An 18,165-nucleotide genomic window follows, 5' to 3' on the forward strand; every position below is an offset into this window, starting at 1 on the left:
CCCGCCTCTGCCTCTCTGCCTCTGCCTCTGCCTCTGCCTCTGCCTCTGCCTCTGCCTCTGCCTCTGCCTCTGCCTCCCAAGTGCTGGGATTAAAGGCATGTGCCACCACTGCCTGGAAACTTTCATGTTCAAAGTACTTAATCTAAAAAATAATTCATCAGCTCTGTTATGCATATTATTATATTCATTATAAAATGTAATTTCTCAGGATAACTATGTAAGTTGTTTCAAGGAGAATTTAAATTCTGACTTTTCTTTTATCTCAGCATACACTTAAACAATACAATTCAAATAGTCCTATAAAGAGTCCTCTTGCCTCAGCCTCCCAAATCCTGGGGTTACAGGGATATATCACCGTGCCCAGCACATTTTAAAGCAGGCAGTATAGAAGTTTCGATCTGAAAGTCAGTCAGGCTCTATCTGTCTCTCACATAACAATTTAAAATGGAACAGTTCTTACCTTCATCTCCTTCTGGCACATATGAAGCTGTAATAATGTCAATATCAGCACAATTCATCACAATTTGATTGGTTGCCTGCCTTACCTAAGAAAAGAAAGACCAGTTATTATCAGAAATAGTACAAAATATGTTCACCTTCAACCTGAGCTATGTTTCATGCCATTTTTTAAAACCTAGATTATTTATACAATGGTAAAAATAAATGAGTTATTTCTTTCTTTCTTTCTTTTTTTTTAAATGAGTTATTTCAATACTTCAAAGCAACTCATATTTTCTAAATTAGATTAAAAGCAATAATACATGTTTACATTTTTCATACTATTTATCAATATATAAAATCTTCTCTATTTAAGTCTTTATATAAAAATTTTCATTTTATATTGGGGAGTAGACAGATAGCCCGGCCACTAGTGCAGAAGGGTGGAGTACAGTTCCCAACATCCCACCCACACTCAGCTCCTAGGGATCTGTCTCTGGCCTCTGTGGGCATGTATGGGTATGCACACACACACACACACACACACACACACACACACACACACAAAATAAAAATCTAAATAAAATAAAATATAAAAAAAGAATGCTTTTTAATGGCTGGAAAAATGGCTCAGTGGTTAAAAGGCACTGACTGCTCTTCCAGAGGACCTGAGTTCAATTTCCAGCAACCAAAAGGTGGCTCACAACCATCTATCTACAATGGGATGCAATGTCCTCTTCTGGTGTGTCTGAAGACAGCAACAGTGTACTCATATTCATAAAATGAATGTTTTAAAAAATGCTTTTTAAAACTTAACAACTTAGCATAAAATTTCCTGCCCCACCTAGGAATCCTTTGTCCAGTGCATGTAGACTATATATTCCACTTACAACTAGTCACTTAGAAATCCAAGTTACCAGATTAACTGCAGAGAAGTACAAGTCCTCATAGCCAAGTATTTATATCCTTAACAAGTAACACAAGCCGGGCGTGGTGGCGCATGGCTTTAATCCCAGCACTTGGGAGGCAGAGGCAGGCGGATTTCTGAGTTCGAGGCCAGCCTGGTCTACAAAGTGAGTTCCAGGACAGCCAGGNCTANACAGAGAAACCCTTTCTGGAAAAAACAAAAAGCAAAAACAAAAAAAACAAAAAACAAAAAACAAACAAAAATCAAATGACACAAAGATACAAAAATAATATAAAGCAGAGATTAAAAAATTAATGATGGAAGAACTAGCTAGGCATGGTGGCACACACATTTAATCCCTCCTACACACAGGAGGCAGAAGTTGTTCAAGACCAGCCTGGTCTACAGAATGAGCTCTAGGACAGCTAGGCTACTCAGAGAAACCCTGACTCAAAGAAAAGAAAAAATAAGGATGGGGGCGGGGGGGAATAGAGAAGTTCTTTTACTGTGTGGCAACACTTAAGATACAAAGGAGAGACCAAATATGCCCTCATATTTCAGGTATCCACTAGAGCTGTTGTATTTCATCTCCTCAGGAAAACAGGGGCCTACGGAATAAATATAACGAAATTGCCTCCCACTCTTTGCATTTTCTAGACATAACTACCAACTTAATGCTACAGTCTTATCTTTCCTGTATATGTTCAAACACACAAAGATCTACAAACTGTTTACATTTTACACAATAATTTCAAGGGTATATACAACTTTTCCCAACTAACTTTATTAATTGAACATTGTGTTTTCTGGAAATGGGTTAGTATGATAGATGCAGATCTTATATCAAATGTATATTCACATAGATTTGTTTATTTTAAAGTTAGGATGTCACTATATAGCCTTTGCCATCCTGGAACTCACTACATAGACCAGGCTGTCCTAGAATTCAGAGAAATTCACCTGCTTCAGCCTCCATTGAGATTAAAGGTATACACTACCACACCTGGCATGATCTTATTAATTTGAACTCCTTTATAATGTTCCATCCTATAAATAAAGCAGTTATTTATCCAGACTCTTCCTAAAGAAGTTTGTTTCCATGTTTAAAACATTGTTCTGTTGCTTGTTTGTATTGCATATAAACAAAAGTACTACAATAAACATCTTAGTCGAGTGGTTTTTTTTCTTCACATGCACATTTTTTTTTTCAGAGAAAGAGCCAAAATGGTAGTCTTTCTGAACTGGAGGACATATATCTCAACAATACCAATACTTTGACAAATTTCCTCCAGCATGACTCCAACTGACATCCCACTGTACAAACAACTGACATCCCACTGTACAAAAAACAAATTTACTACTTTCTCATACACTTTAAAATATCTAACAAATGAGTAGGGCAGTGGTGGCGCACACCTTTAATCCCAGCACTTGGGAGGCAGAGGCTGGTGGATTTCTGAGTTCAAGCCCAGCCTGTTCTACAGAGTGAGTTCTAGGATAACCAGGGCTACACAGAGAAATCCTGTCTCAAAAAACAAACAAACAAAAAGAAAAAAAGAAAAAACAAAAACCTAAATTTTTTTAAAAAAAAAGTCTAACAATCTCGTGAATAGTAAATGTCATTCTATGGTTTTTAAAACTGATTATTAATCATCTTGTGTTTTCCCCTAAGAGTTTGTTTAAACTTTTTAAAAAAAGACTTATATTCCAGGATAGCCAGGATTATACAGAGAAACCCTGTTTCAAAAAACAAAAAACAAAAAACAAAAAAAAAAGATTTATGCCGGGCATGGTGGCACACACCTTTAATCCCAACACTTGGGAGGCAGAGGCAGGCGGTCTTCTGAGTTTAAGGCCAGGCTGGTCTACAGAGTGAGTTCCAGGACAGCCAGGACTATATAGAGAAACCCTGTCTCGAAAAAACAAAACAAAACAAAACAAAAAGGTTTATGTATTTATTTTATGCACATGAATACACTGTGGCTGTAGAGACAGTTATCAGCCATCATGTGGTTGCTGGGAACTGAACTCAGGACCTCTGCTGCTCAGCCCCACTCACTCCAGCCCTACTGAGATTTATTATTATATGTAAGTATACCGTAGCTGTCTTCAAACACTCCAGAAGAGGGCGTCAGATCTCATTATGGATGGTTGTGAGCCACCATATGGTTGTTGGGAATTGAACTCAGGACCTCCAGAAGAGCAGTCAGTGCCCTTACCTACTGAGCCATCTCACCAGCCTGAAACTCTTATTCCTTAAGATCATACAAGGCCCTTTGTCCAAGATCCAAAACACACACACACACACACACACACACACACACTTTTTTAAGAAATTAATTCTTGAGCCGGGCCTGGTGGCGCAGGCCTTTAATCCCAGCACTCGGGAGGCAGAGGCAGGCGGATTTCTGAGTTCGAGGCTAGCCTGGTCTACCAAGTGAGTTCCAGGACAGCCAGAGCTATACAGAGAAACCCTGTCTCGAAAAAACCAAAAAAAAAAAAAAAAAGAAAGAAAAAAAAAAAATTAATTCTTACAAATCTTCCTGTTTCAAAACAAAAATGTCATCTAACTTATTTTTTAAAGTGGCAATATTCCTTTCCATTGTATTTTATCGGAACATAGCAATCAGTTCCCAAAACCTTTATGCCCAACTGGTCATGGACAATAAACCTTTTGCCTACTCATAAACTCAACTTAAAAAGGAGGGTGGGAGCCAGGAACAGTGGGCCATGCCTGTAATTCCAGTATTCAGAAGACAGACTTTGAGTTCAAGACCTACCAGGGTCACATAACAATACCTTGCCTTAGAAATACTAAACTGTGACAGAAGATGGCTCTGTGGGTAAAGGTTCCTGCTGTCACCCTGACAAACTGAATCTGATCCCCAGACCTCTATATATATCCTATCATGGCATCCCCAGATCCTCCCTAACAAATAATGAATTCAATTTTTTTTTTTACAAAATGAAATGCAGAGAAAAGGAAGCACTTAACTGGAGATTTGCTCCAAACAGAGATATGAGTATTTTTCAAAGTTTGAAACTTATGCCAACAAAACAACTGGTTTAGTTGCTAGCCTTAATCCTCATCTAGTCAACCATTTGTCATCTATCAACACATACAGTCAATTTTCATGGCAGCCAAGCATTTATCAATGTCAACATACCCGAACCACATTACATTTGCAAATCACATTTAGCTAATTACTACCATAACCACCTTGAAGCTGCTTAAAATGTATACTTTGGAAAGCATTGTATACAACATCAAATTACCAGTATTTTTTTTCATTCCTCCTATGTTTAGAGAAAAGACACCTGTTTATACTAATAAATCAAGCTATTTGTACTTAACAGCTTCTCTCTCTTTTCAGGACACTGATATTTTTAGAAGAGTAAAAGAAGTCAGAGGATTAATCCCAGCATTTAGGAGGCAGAGGCAGGCGGATTTCTAAGTTCAAGGCCAGCCTGGTCTACAGAGTGAGTTCCAGGACAGCCATGGCTACACAGAGAAACCCTGTCTCAAAAAAAAAAGGGCTAGAGAAATGGCTCAGTGGTTAAGAGCACTGACTGCTCTTCCAAAGGTCCTGAGTTCAAATCCCAGCAACCACATGGTGGCTCACAACCATCTGTAATGAAATCTGTCGCCCTCTTCTGGAGTGTCTGAAGACAGCAACAGTGTACTTACATTTAATAAATAAATATTAAAAAAAAAAAAAAAAGTCAGAGGAACAAAAATATATACCTTAAAAATAGACCTCCACTAAACTTTTTAAATCATCAATATTTTTTGCACCTCATTAGAAATACATTTTAAGGGCTGGTGAGATGGCTCAGTGGGTAAGAGCACCCNNCTNCTCTTCNNAAGGTCCNGAGTTCAAATCCCAGCAACCACATGGTGGCTNACAACCANCCGTAACAAGATCTGACGCCCTCTTCTGGAGTGTCTGAAGACAGCTACAGTGTACTTACATATAATAAACAAATAAATAAATAAATCTTTAAAAAAAAAAAAAAGAAATACATTTTAAAAGGCAACCACGGGATAATCTATGGAAAGTGACTGAGTTAGCATTTACTGCCTGGTAAGTAGTAATCACTTAAAAGATATGGTGTAGGGCTGGTGAGATGGCTCAGCGGTTAAGAACACTGACCGCTCTTCTGAAGGTCCTGAGTTCAAATCCCAGCAACCACATGGTGGCTCACAACCATCTGTAATGAGATCTGACGCCCTCTTCTGGAGGGTCTGAAGACAGCTATAGTGTACTTACATATAATAAAATAAATAAATCTTAAAAAAAAAAAAAATGCCAGGCGGTGGCGGCACACACCTTTAATCCCAGCACTTAGGAGGCAGAGGCAGAAATTCTGAGTTTGAGGCCAGCCTGGTCTTCAGAGTGAGTTCCAGGACAGCCAGGGCTATACAGAAAAACCCTGTCTCGAAAAAAAACAATAATAATAATAATAAAATTAAAAATGGCATTTATTGTTCTTGAGAGGACCTGGTTTGGGTTCCCAGTATCCACCACCATTCATAACTCGAGTTCCAGGAGATCTGATGCCCTCTCTTGACCTCCATGGGCACCAGGCATACATGTGGTACACATATACACATGCAGTAAAAATATTCATACACATAAAATAAATAAGTCAAAATAATAAAAAAATAAGAATAGGTATTAATTCAAACAAGTTTCCATTAAAACTGTCAATTTCTAAGTTTAAAAAATGAAATGTGCCAGGTAGTGGTGGNACACACCTTAGATCCCAGCATTGAAGAAGCAGAGCCAGTCAAATCTCCGCTGAGTTCGAGGCCAGCCTGGGCTACACAAAGAAACCCTGTATTTGTTGGGAGCTGGGGGGGAGTCAACAACAAGTGAAATGCTTAAATTGGCCTATAAACTGTGCTGATAATAAACTCATTTTCAATTCTTCTATGTCATAGAAGAGTATACAGACTGTACTTCAAACGAACCACATAAAAATGACTGTACTAAAGTAGCAACAATGGGCTGGTGAGATGGCTCAGTGGGTAAGAGCACCCGACTGCTCTTCTGAAGGTCCGGAGTTCAAATCCCAGCAACCACATGGTGGCTCACAACCACCCGTAACAAGATCTGATGCCCTCTTCTAGAGTGTCTGAAGACAGCTACAGTGTACTTACATATAATAAATAAATAAATCTTTAAAAAAATAAAATAAAATAAAATAAAGTAGCAACAAGAACCTTGGAAACAATTCTACAATCTTCTACAATGGAAGATTCACAGGCACTACAGGGTAGGGAGCCCAATGAGCCTTCCCTGCAATGAAGTGACATCACCAGGCCTTGCTGTGCTAGAAAGAAGGATGATGTCATGCTGTGCTGTAACCACATGCATAATAAATGTATCTTGCATTTACGGCAGTAAGACTCAATATTTTCTTTCCTGATTACCAAATCCAGATAAATTAAAAAATATATACAGTGTTGTGACTGCATTCACAATCATTTGGAAGCCTGAGCTACTTTCCCTAATAAGTGACTCCACTATTAAAACTTTGCAGTGGTTGTTACGTTGGTGGAACAGAACTATAATTTCTCAAGTCAATGGGAAGCAAATAATCAGTCACTGGAACTGAGCTAAATTTTCTTACAAGTGATGCTGAAAAGAGCAAGTCGAAGGAAAAAACAAGAGTATTTTTTCTGTGTGTGTGTGTGTGTGTGTCTCTTTTAAAAAAAAAAAAAAAATATTTTCTGTGTCGCCTTGACTGCCCTGGAACTCACTCTGAAGACCAGGCTAGCTTTGAACTCACAGAGGTCTGCCTAACTCTGACCCCCCAAGTGCTGAGTTTAAAGGCATACCCCACCATTGCCTGGCATCCTTTTTTTTAAAAAAGACATTTTGTTTTGGGGGCTTAGGCTGGCCTCAGACTTACTATGGTAACCCAGGGACTGGAACTTAAGAACCACCTGACTCAAGCTGTGGAGATGGCTCAGCGAGTAAGAGCACTGACTGCTCTTCCAAAGGCCCTGAGTTCGAACCCAGCAACCACATGGTGGCTCACAACCCTGAAGAGAGCCAACACTGTACTTACGTATAATAATAAATAAATCTTTGGGCCAGAGGGAGCAGGGCTGACCAGAGCGAGCAGAGGTCCTAAATTCAATTCCCAACAACCACATGAAGGCTCACAACCATCTGTACAGCTACAGTGTATTTACATACATAAAATAAATAAATAAATCTTTAAAAAAAAAAAACAAAAAACACCTGACTCTACCTTCAAAGATTTAGGATTATATGCATGCACCTCCATCTATCTATCTATCTATCTATCTATCTATCTATCTATTATCTATCTAACAACCAAAAGCTTGCTGGCATGGCAGCACACCTTTACTCCCAACACATGAGAAGCAGAGACAGGCACCTCAAAAAAACAAAATAAATAAATAAAAAGTTTAAATACAGATTACTGACATGAATACTCTGTGACTACCTATAAACAAGATGAAGTTAAAACTGTTTGCATTATGTTGCATTATGCACTTATCTCCAGGTGGGTAACAGGAGTTACCTTTGAGCATAGTAAAATAGGAAAATTAATTTCAGTGGTATTCATTATTATTCTTCCCTTCTGCCCATTTTGAGACAGGGTCTCTCTATGTAGCTCTAGCTATCCTAGAACTTTTCTAAGTGGACCAGGATAGCAGCAAGTTCAGAGATCTGCCTGCCTCTGCCTCCCAAATGCTGGGATTAGAGGTGTGTACCAATACCCAGCCTTTTTATTTTATTTTATTTTATTTTTGTTTCTGGGGGTGTGGGGGTTAGGGGGAGCAGGTTTCATGTAGACTAGAAATTCACTGAGCACAGAAAAACAACCTTAAACTTCTGATTCCCCACCTTTCCCTTCCAAGCAGAGATTACAGGCCGATGGCACACTACCCCAGGGTGCTGGGGAACAAACCCAGGACTCTGTCTGTGCCACAAAGGCTCTCTCTCCTCAACTGAGTTGCAACTCCAGCCCCTATCTGTGACTTTTTCCAAAAAACAGTATAAACAGTCTGAAGCAATGAGGCAATATAGTGAATCTAGGTAAGTCATTTTCTGTATTTCTAAAACATTTCGTGATTCAAAATAAATAATCAGATTACAAATGACCAAATAAAACAAAAACTACCAGTTCAAAAGGTGTTCAAATGTGAATCTCTAAAATTTGGGGTACTAAACTCAACAACAAAACAATCATCAGAAGGCTCGGTACTCCGCCGCTGGCCAGAGTACAGATTGAGTAGACTGACTTTACAATAGAAGCAGGCTCATTTATGTAGCAAAGTTCAAAGACTTTGCATAGATAACTTGCTACTCAAGACCACGTTTATCCCGGCTGTATTAGACACTGATAATCTAGAACCAGGAAGTTAAACGAAAAGAAAAGAAAAGAAAGACTGGAACACAACACCAGGATAGATACTACAAAGTCCACACAATAAAGCCGATACTGTTTACTCAGAAGCAAAGCCACCAAACTCTCACTTAGAAATTCATTTTGCTTGACTCATTACATAGACCTCTCCAGCTCAGGGTTCAGTAAAACAGAAAAGAAGACAGTGCAAAATAGGCAGTGTGACAAGACACAATCAATCCACAACAAAAGCAGTATGCCCAAGAACAAGGAACCCACAAACCAACTCTAAAGGACTAAGTTAATGAATTATGTAGTGGAGTTTGAAGAAACTTTTTTAAGTATTCTAGCATCAATGACAGACATTCAGAACGATAGAGTACTTCAAAAAAGAAAAAGAAATCTAGAGTATGAATTATAAAATTTAAACATTTCCACCCAAATCAGGTGAATGCTTTATATGGAAAGTTTGATTTATATGGAAAATTCACCACAGAATTCAATGTCAGGTGGCCTCAGACAAAAGCTTAATAAATAAAAATTCAATTTTGAAGGAGTGGTGATGCTGGGTCTCTGAGCTAAGTTCCTGCACAGCCTAAATGCTAAGCATGAACTCTACCAACCAGCTGTGGTTTGCTTGCTATTGCTCTTTATCTCTCTCTTTATCTTTCTTTTGTGTGTCAGTCTGTCTGTCTGTCTCTGTATTTCAAGACAAGGTCTCTCTTTGCAGTCCTAGCTGATTTGGAACTGGCCTTGAACTTGTGGTAATTAATCCTCCTGCCCTCTAAGGGCTAAAGTTACAAGCATAAGCCACCAGGCCCAGTTTAGTGCCTTATATTTATTTTATACATACAATTTTTTTTTTTTTTTTTGGTTTTTGGTTTTTGGTTTTTCCAGACAGGGTTTCTTTGTGTAGCCCTGGTTGTCCTGGAACTCACTTTGTAGACCAGGCTGGCCTCAGAAATCCTCCTGCCTCTGCCTCCCAAGTGCTGGGATTAAAGGCGTGCGCCACCACTCCCGGCTTATACATACATTTTTAAAAGGCTGAACATAAAAGATGTGAGTAAATTCCTTAGTACACATCTTCTAAGCTTTATTTATTTGCTAGGCATTGAACACAGGTCCATGAAACACACGTTCTTACCATTAAGCTACACCCTAACCCTCAAATTTAAGGCCAAATTAACTAGCTAACAGAATGCTATCTATACCATATTATTAATTTTGCTGGGTTTTTTAAAGTAATTAAAAACTGTCAGTCATGATTACTGAGAAAATATGAAAATATGGGCATAAATTTTCTTTTTCTTTTTTCTTGTTTTTTCGAGACAGGGTTTCTCTGTATAGCCATGGCTGTCCTGGAACTCACTCTGTAGACCAGGCTGGCCTCGAACTCAGAAATTCGCCTGCCTGCCTGCCTCTGCCTCCCAAGTGCTGGGATTAAAGGCACACTCCACCATGCCCGGTTGGGCATAAATTTTCTAAAAAAAAAAAAAAAAAAAAAAAAACCACTTAGATGGCAAGCTTTTAGCTGCCAAACCACCCCGTTTCTGTTATTCTCCCTGCTGCCGATGGAGTCAGCTACGACATGGACTATTTTGTTGGTAGAGCTCAGAAACGAGTTAGTATAACCTGACTTCTGGGCTTCATAGATGAATTACTTTCTCTGAGACAGAGGGTTTCCACAGGATTGTCTCCTGTTCGAGCTACTCAAGCAGAGGCTGCAGCCACACTCACAATAAGCCTGGAACCCAATTTAATTCTTCATCAATAATAGCAGATCAGATTTTGAAATCTCTCAAGCGTCTACTGATCCAAAACATCAAATATAAAAGTGAAAATGAAATTAATTATAAGCCTACAAATCTCTCCAGGCCCCTAAGACATGAGCAGAGCTTGCTGAAACTGAGCACAGTGGCTAATGCTTACAATCCTAGCACTCCAATGGCAGAAGGACCGATAAGCCTTTGAAGGTGGCCAGGAACACACAGCTGAATTCCAAGGCAGCCACGGAGTAAAAGACCCCATTTCGAAACCCTGCTAAATTAGAATAGCCATCTATGAGTTAGTTAGGAGATGGTTGCTCAGGCCTTTAATCTCAACACTCAGAAGACAGGTGGATCTCTGAGTTCAAGGTCAGCCTGATCTAGTGAGTGAGTGCCAGGACAGCCAGGGCCACATAGAAAAGAAACCCTGTCTCAGAAAAACAAAAACAAATAAAAACGAAAAGAAAGAAAATTCATCTATGGAAAAAGACAATTTTTACACTCACCTTTCAGGAGTCTGACACCTGAGGCCAGGTTAAAAATCCACCAAGTTTCTAATATATAACCTGTACAAATACTCTACATTCAATTTTGCAACTAAAAATTATTAAGGCTACCATGAAAATTTCAATATTCTGTGTAGTATCTATCAACTGCTAAGAAAGTTACCTAATGTCATTAACCAGTATAAAATTTAGAATGCTTTTAATTTCCACAATGCTACGACCTAATGCTACAATTCAAACACACAGCATCAAGGATCTAGTTGCTTTAACTACTGTTAATTCTTTTACACTTCAAAAGGGACAACTAAAAAGTCTTTTGACTATCCCTTAATCAACTTGTTAGATTTGCTATTACCCCATCTTTGTGTTGACACCTAGCCTGAAAAGAATTTCTGGGAGGAAAAAAAAAAAATTGTTCTGTTTTGCTTTTTTCTTTTTTGAAGATCAGAAAGGTGGCTCAGTGGGTAAAGGCATTTGCTGCCAAGACTACCGACGTAAGTTCAATCCCAGGGCCAACAGGATGGACACAGAAGCTACTCCAGTGACCTCTATGGACACACATGCCTCGGCATTCATGTATGCACACCCACACAGACCTATGCACTCACAGTAGGACACACAACATAAAGAGGGGGATGCCTTGATACTTCTTTGTAAAGTCTATTCTACCAAAAAGATCCAGTAGCCTGGCGTAGTGGCGTACGCCTTTAATCCCAGCACTCAGGAGGCAGAGGCAGGCGGATTTCTGAGTTCGAGGCCAGCCTGGTCCACAAAGTGAGTTCCAGGACAGCCAAGGATATACAGAGAAACCCTGTCTCGAAACCCCCCCCCCCCAAAAAAAAAGATCCAGTTATTTCCTTGGATCAGATTCACAAATCAGCCAGACACAATGGAATCCAAGCTGCTCTGGAGGTTGAGGCATGAGACAGTGAGTTCAAGGACACTAAGTCCCTCTGCTAGGTAACATACCTTGTGCTTCCTCAATGGCAGAAACCAATCTTCCACATATTTTCATCTCCTTTTGTTTGTTTTGTTTTTCAAAACATATTTTTCTGTGTAGGTAGGCTGGCCTGCCTCTGCCTCCTGAGTGCTGGGATTAAAGGTGTGCCACCCTCCCCCAACTTGTTTCCAGCTCTTCAGAGAAGTAGGAAGAGGTAAAAGTGATTAATTACTACGGAAACCAAGCAGCCCGAGTTAGAACCCAAGATCCCATAGGGAAAGGGTAACAGACAGGAGAGTTGTCCTCTGACCATACATGCAGAGCTCCCACGCACCCCCACCCACTCACACACAGACACATCTTTAGAGGGGTGGGGGAAGCATGTTGCTGCTTGTTGTTCTAACATGTCCAGAAACCTCAATAACCCGTAAGCAAATCTGTACTGTTTTCCTCAATGTCTTCACTCAGGGTGCACACCTTCCAGATTTGTGAACTCGGGCCAGCTTTCTTAACATTAGTCTTTTCTCATAATTCAAATTCAACCCAAGTCTAGGCCTTTTCTCCAAAGGTCAGGAGGCACTCTGCTGTTGACAGTGATGCTGACAGCATCTAAGGCTGGCAAAGCCAATGTTCCAAATCTAAAAGCATACTTTTAAGTTCTGTACTTTTACACAGATTTTCAAACTTGAGTATCATACTTTCTTGGCCTTCAAATCACTGAAATACTAGTCCACGTTTCTCTCATTTCATTGCAACACACACCCTCATCTTTTAGGTTGAGGCCTACTGGCCTGGCTTCCTCCACCACTCCTGTTCACCAACCCCTAGCTGGGGTAGGAAAAGAAACGGAACCAATTATATTTCCACCACTCCTGTCGCAGATAGCTATCAAACAGCTCCCAATTTTCATTTCCCATCTCCCGTAACACATCATACCCCATGGTTATTTATCGTAACCGTTTGGGACCTTTGTGAGCCATCTACAAGGATGGTCTCCAAAAATCAAACAATACTGCCAGATAAATGCTTCGGGGAGGAGGGAGGAGCGTATGATTCACCAAAAAAACTGCAAAGAAGAGTAATGGAATATTTTCACCAGTGGCAGGCTAAGACTGAGAGCTTTCTTTCAGAAGAGGGGACTGCTAAGCAACCGCCACTGAAGCAATAAATCCACCAGCTTCACAGGTTGCGCGAGCAAGGCGGATAGGAGAAGAGGAGCTAGGGTCCTCCGCGGCTTCTCTGGAGGTTAAGGGGGAACAAAGTCACTGCTGCACTGTCATTTGAGGGGAAGGGGGAGGGGGCGGATCATCCTGGAAACCCGGCCCCTGGGCAGGATCAGGCCGGGAGAACTCGGTGAGGCTGCCTGGGATTAACATTCGCGTTCCACTCCCCCCTGCCCCCAACCTTCTAGACTCGCCCCTCCTCGCTCTCCAGTGCCTGATGACCGCCCCTTCCAACCTATCCCCGGCGGAGTGAAGGGACGACCAGGAAAGAACGCAGTCCGCAGGGCTGCCACCGAGCAGGCAGTCCTAGCCCCTTCAAGTTCCCCACCCCCCACCCAGCCTCTCCCGGAGCTCGGGGCCCGGAAGGCGGGGACCAGGGGCGCTGCGCCCAGGTGTGCTGGCCCCCGAGGGGCGCACCGCCCGCCCGCCCGCAAGGCTCCCGCAGCGCGGTCCCCCGCCCGGCCGGCGGGCCCGAGGGGCGCGCCGCACCCGCCTCCCGCTCGGTCCCGCGCGGCCCACGCGCCCAGCCCGCCCCGGCCTCCAGCCCAGCCCGCGGGCGCGGCCTAACTGCTCGCCCGCTGCCCGCCCCCCGGCGCCCGAGGGTCGCAGTACCTGGGCGGCGGCCTCCAGCTTGCCCTCGAAGGTGAAGTCCAGCAAATCGGGCTTGAGGCAGAGGCTGTAGTTGATGGGCGACACCTCGGCGGGCAGCCGCTCGAAGGGCCGCTTCTCCGGCATCGCGGCGAGGCCCAGGCTGTGGAGGCGGCGGCGGCGGCGGCGAGAGGAGCGACTGAGAAGGAGAAGGAGGGGAGGAGGCGGAGGGCCGAGGAGGAGCAGGCGGCGAGCGAGGGAGGGGACGGCGGCTGCCAGCCACATTCACCGGGCGCGGGCGACCGCCTGCCGAGAGCCACCGGGGAGGCTGGGGCGGGGGACGGACCCAGCGGGTGCCTGGGCCGGGCGGGCGGGCGGCGGTGCGGGCGGGCTGGCTGCCTACGGGGAAGGGGGCGGAGGGGAGGGCAGGGGAGGAGGGCGGGGAGGGAGGCGGCGGCGACTGCGTGCGCGACCCCGCGGGGCGGGCGCGCCCCCGCCTAGGGCGCGCGCCGAGGGCGGGGCGGGGCGGGGCGGGGCGGCGAGGGCGCGGTCAGCGAAGGGGAAGGCGCGAGGAGGCTCTTGGCGCTGCACCTGTCCGCCTGGCCCGTGGCAGGAAAGAGCCACGAAGGGCGTGGAGGAGCTCTGTGGAAAATGGAAGCCTACGCAGCGGTCGAGTCAGCGCGGGGGAGGACGCGTGGAAAGAGCCATTCCACCTCAGCCCGTGTGATCCCGACCTGAGGCTTTTTTTTTCCTAGGAAATAGCCAGTTGAAGGGATGATCCGAAAACACTTTTGCCAAGAAACATTTTAGTTATCCAAAGTCGCTCCGACCAGTGAAATCTAGACCTTATAGGAGAGTGGTTTCAAAGATTAGAAAGACCGGATCCCACGATTTCATGTTTAATACAAGATGCTTCAGTGCTGGACACGGAGGCTGAGGCAGGAGGGTCGACATGGGCCAGCCTGGACTACAGAGTGAGTTCCAGGATGGTCTGGGCACAGAGTAAGATTTTGATTAAAAAAAAAAAAACACAGATGGTAATAATGATCAGCTGTCTGTTTCCGGATTCTTCCCTTCCTGTGGTGCTAGGCATTGAACTCATAGCTTCCACACAGGCTGGTCAAGTGCGGTGTCACTGAGCCACACCCCAAGCCCCTTGTTTTTGTTTCTGCTTTTTTAACTGAAAGACCCTTTACCAGTTGTGACTTCTGTAAAAGTATTCTAACTGTGGCTCCCGCCATTCTGTAGTTAACTCTCTAAGACCTATGCTTAAGTCAAGGCAAAAATATTCCTAAAAGCATATTTCTTTTCTGGAAACTTGTAAGGTAGAGTCAAAACTAAACAAGCACTGTCCTACAGACATGACACTGTGAGCCACTAGGTAGAAGTAAAACAACAGAAATTATTGCATCTCATCTCTCTAACCCAATATATCCAGAAGATTTATAATTTCATCATGTAATGCATTTTAAAGGTGTTAATGAGGTGCCTGGCAGTGGTGATACAGGCTTCTGGAGGCAGAGGCAGGCAGATCTCTCTGAGTTTGAGGCCAGCCTTCTCTACAGAGTGAGTTCTAGGACAGCCAGAGCAACACATGGCTAATGCCTACTGTATTGGGCAGCACAGTTGTGGATATTCAACCTGCCGAGCTTTCCTCCAAAGATCCTACGTGCTTTTTAGAAACACAGATGCCATCCTTAAAGAGGCGGGCCTTTAATATGTCTGGAATGCTTGCTAACTCTTTACACATTCATTTTATCTTTCAGACGCTCTGTGAGGTGGACCCCAACCTGTTTTATATATGCAAAAACAGGCACATAGAAAGATCATGACTTGCTCAAGACCTGTGTAGAGCTAATAATTGGTGGAGCTGGAATTGGGACCCAGCTGTTTCTGGTTTTCTCCTTGAGAACATTATAACAGCTTCCTTCTTCATAGTTCTGCCAGTTTGGTTTATTCTAATCCGACTGTGTATGATCTCCTCAAAATGTTTGCATTGTTTTTTAAAAAACCCAAAAGGCTTCCTTGTGTCAAAGCAAAATTGATTTATAAGGCTGTCTATGAGCTGTTTACCCTTTAACATCAATTCTGCAGTCTGTCTAGCCCTTACAGATTGCTAGTTTGCTCAAGAATGAGTGTTTCAGTGGCCTGCTCATCCGTTTTTGTGAAATGTGTGCCCCTCCCTTCCTCACCTTGCCGGGAAGAGTTCTCATTGTGGAACTCCACCCAGCTCTAACCCTTTCCCATTAGCTCCAGAACTCTGCCGATTCATGAGAATTTGGTCTTATGTATTGCAATTGAATATTAGGGCTTTTGTTTTATTTGTAGATCTTTGTAGGATGAACACTAGCAAGAGCTGACTTGCATTATTTATTTTGTTTTTAATGTTTTGTTTTTTTTTTTCTTGGACAGGGTTTCACTCTGTAGCCTCATAATCACTATATAGACCAGCCTGGCATGGAACCTACTGCAGTTTTCCTGCCTCAGCCTTACAGGCACGCAGCAGCACTACCAGTTGGTTTGTTTTCCTATTTTATTTTCCTTTTCTCCTCCTCTTCTTTTCTTTCTTTTATAAAGACAGGGTCTCACTATATAGCCCTGGCTAGCATGAAATTAACTATGAAAACTGGTTGACACTTAGCTCTCAAAGATCTGCCCACCTGTGCTAGAATTAAAGTCCTAAGCCACCATGCGGGGTTGTTTCTTCTCTCTCAGACAGGGTCTCACACCCAGGCCTCAGCCTTCAGGGCGCCAGGATTTTAGGCTTGAGCCACCACTCCTCCCTCTTTTCATTTTCTTTCTGATTCATTTACTTTTCAAAGAGCTCACTCTCTAGTTCTTTTATTGCTTTGAGTACTAGGCCCTGAGCAAAGTACATCGTGGTTGCTATTGAGCCAACTAACAATAGGCCAAGAGAGAATGTCTTCTTCAGTCAGTGCTGTCTTTCCTGTACAAAATCTGTCCCACAGAGAAACTGTGAACCTACGACTATACACAATCTTTTATTACTACACACAATCTTTTTATGAAATCACCCGATTAAAAATGACGATACATGCCAGGCTTAGTGGCGCACGCCTTTGATCACAGCACTCAGGAGGCAGAGGCAAGCAGATTTCTTTTTTTTTTGGGGGGGGGGNGGGTCGAGACAGGGTTTCTCTGTGTAGCCCTGGCTGTCCTGAAACTCACTTTGTAGACCAGGCTAGCCTCGAACTCAGAAATCCGCCTGCCTCTGCCTCCCGAGTGCTCGGAAGAGCAGTCGGGTGCTCTTACCCACTGAGCCATCTCACCAGCCCAAAGCCTCTTCTTCTATTCTATAAGCATCAATAAAATCTTGGGGGTGAGGCAGAGAACTAGAGAGAGACGGCTCAGTGGCTGCTCTTCCAGGGGACCTAGGTCAGTTCCCAGCACCCACATGGCAGTTTACAACTGTTAACTCCTCCTGTTCCAGGGGATCTGACTCCCTCAAATGGACATAAGTGCAGGCAAAACACCAATGTACATAAAATAAAAATATATTTTTTAAGAAATTCAAAGGGGTTCGAGGTCAACCTGGTCTACAGAGTGAGTTCCAGGACAGCCAGCCAGGGCTACACAGAGAAACCCTGTCACAAGGAAAAAAAAAAAAAAGTTAAAAGGAGGCTGGCAGGATGGCTCAGTGGGTAAAGGAACTTGCCTCCAAACCTCACAATGTGAACTCCGTCCCCAGAACCAGCATAGTGGGGAAAAGAACAGACTCCTTGGAGTTGTTTTCGATCTCCACTTACCTGTATCACAAACACAAAACCTACAAAAGCAATGGATGGGGTAGGAGTGTATGAGCAAGAAAAATGTAAAAAAAGGTTGAGATGGCCATGTGTTGGAAGCGCATACCTTATAATCCAACTACTTAGAGGGCTGGGACTGGAGGATCTCCAGGAGTCTGAAGCCAGCCTGGGCTACTTAGTTAGTCTGAGCTATCTTCCAAAACAAAAACAACAACCAAATAACCCCAGCTCCAGCTTGTTGCCTGCATCTGCCAGGTGTGACCTGTGCAATTATAACAACAGCACTTGGAAAGTGAAACAGTAGTAGCTGAAGTTCACCATCATTCTCTGCTACATAGAGAGTTCGAGGCCAGCCTGGGCCAGCCTGGGCTACATGGAACCCTGTCTCAAACAACAATAACAAAAAGAATGGACAGGTATAGTCTCTTACACCTTTAATCCTCGCTCAGAAGGCAGGTGGGTTTCTGGAAGTTCAAGGCCATCCTGCTCTACAAAGTGAGTTCCAGCACAGCCAGGGCTACACAGAGAAACCCTGTCTCTAAAACCCCAAAATAATTTTTTAAAATACATAAAAATGTAAAAGGCTGCCGGGTATGGGACCTTTGATCCCAGCACTCGGGAGGCAGAGGCAGACAGATTTC

General features: G+C 43.2%; 1 protein-coding gene and 1 long non-coding RNA gene across 2 annotated transcripts in view; one reads left to right on the forward strand and one right to left on the reverse strand.

The window, feature by feature from the left end:
• Npepps (aminopeptidase puromycin sensitive) overlaps window positions 1–14,160 on the reverse strand; it is a 79,482-nt gene extending 65,322 nt beyond the window's left edge. Inside the window, exons 1-2 of the mRNA XM_021212200.2 lie at window positions 13,782–14,160; window positions 461–545 (exon numbers count right to left, since the gene is read on the reverse strand). Coding sequence (XP_021067859.1) covers window positions 461–545; window positions 13,782–14,042 — 346 coding nt within the window. The 5' untranslated portion in view covers window positions 14,043–14,160. The remainder of the gene's footprint in view (window positions 1–460; window positions 546–13,781) is intronic.
• On the forward strand, window positions 13,717–16,446 carry LOC110331521. The gene is made up of 3 exons (XR_002381014.1): window positions 13,717–13,812; window positions 14,513–14,731; window positions 16,170–16,446. It is a non-coding gene; the product is annotated as an uncharacterized LOC110331521 (long non-coding RNA).
• The last annotated feature ends 1,719 nt before the right edge of the window (window positions 16,447–18,165 follow it).

Source organism: Mus pahari, chromosome 14 (genome assembly GCF_900095145.1).
Source record: "Mus pahari chromosome 14, PAHARI_EIJ_v1.1, whole genome shotgun sequence".
In the NCBI taxonomy this organism is placed as follows: domain Eukaryota; kingdom Metazoa; phylum Chordata; class Mammalia; order Rodentia; family Muridae; genus Mus; species Mus pahari.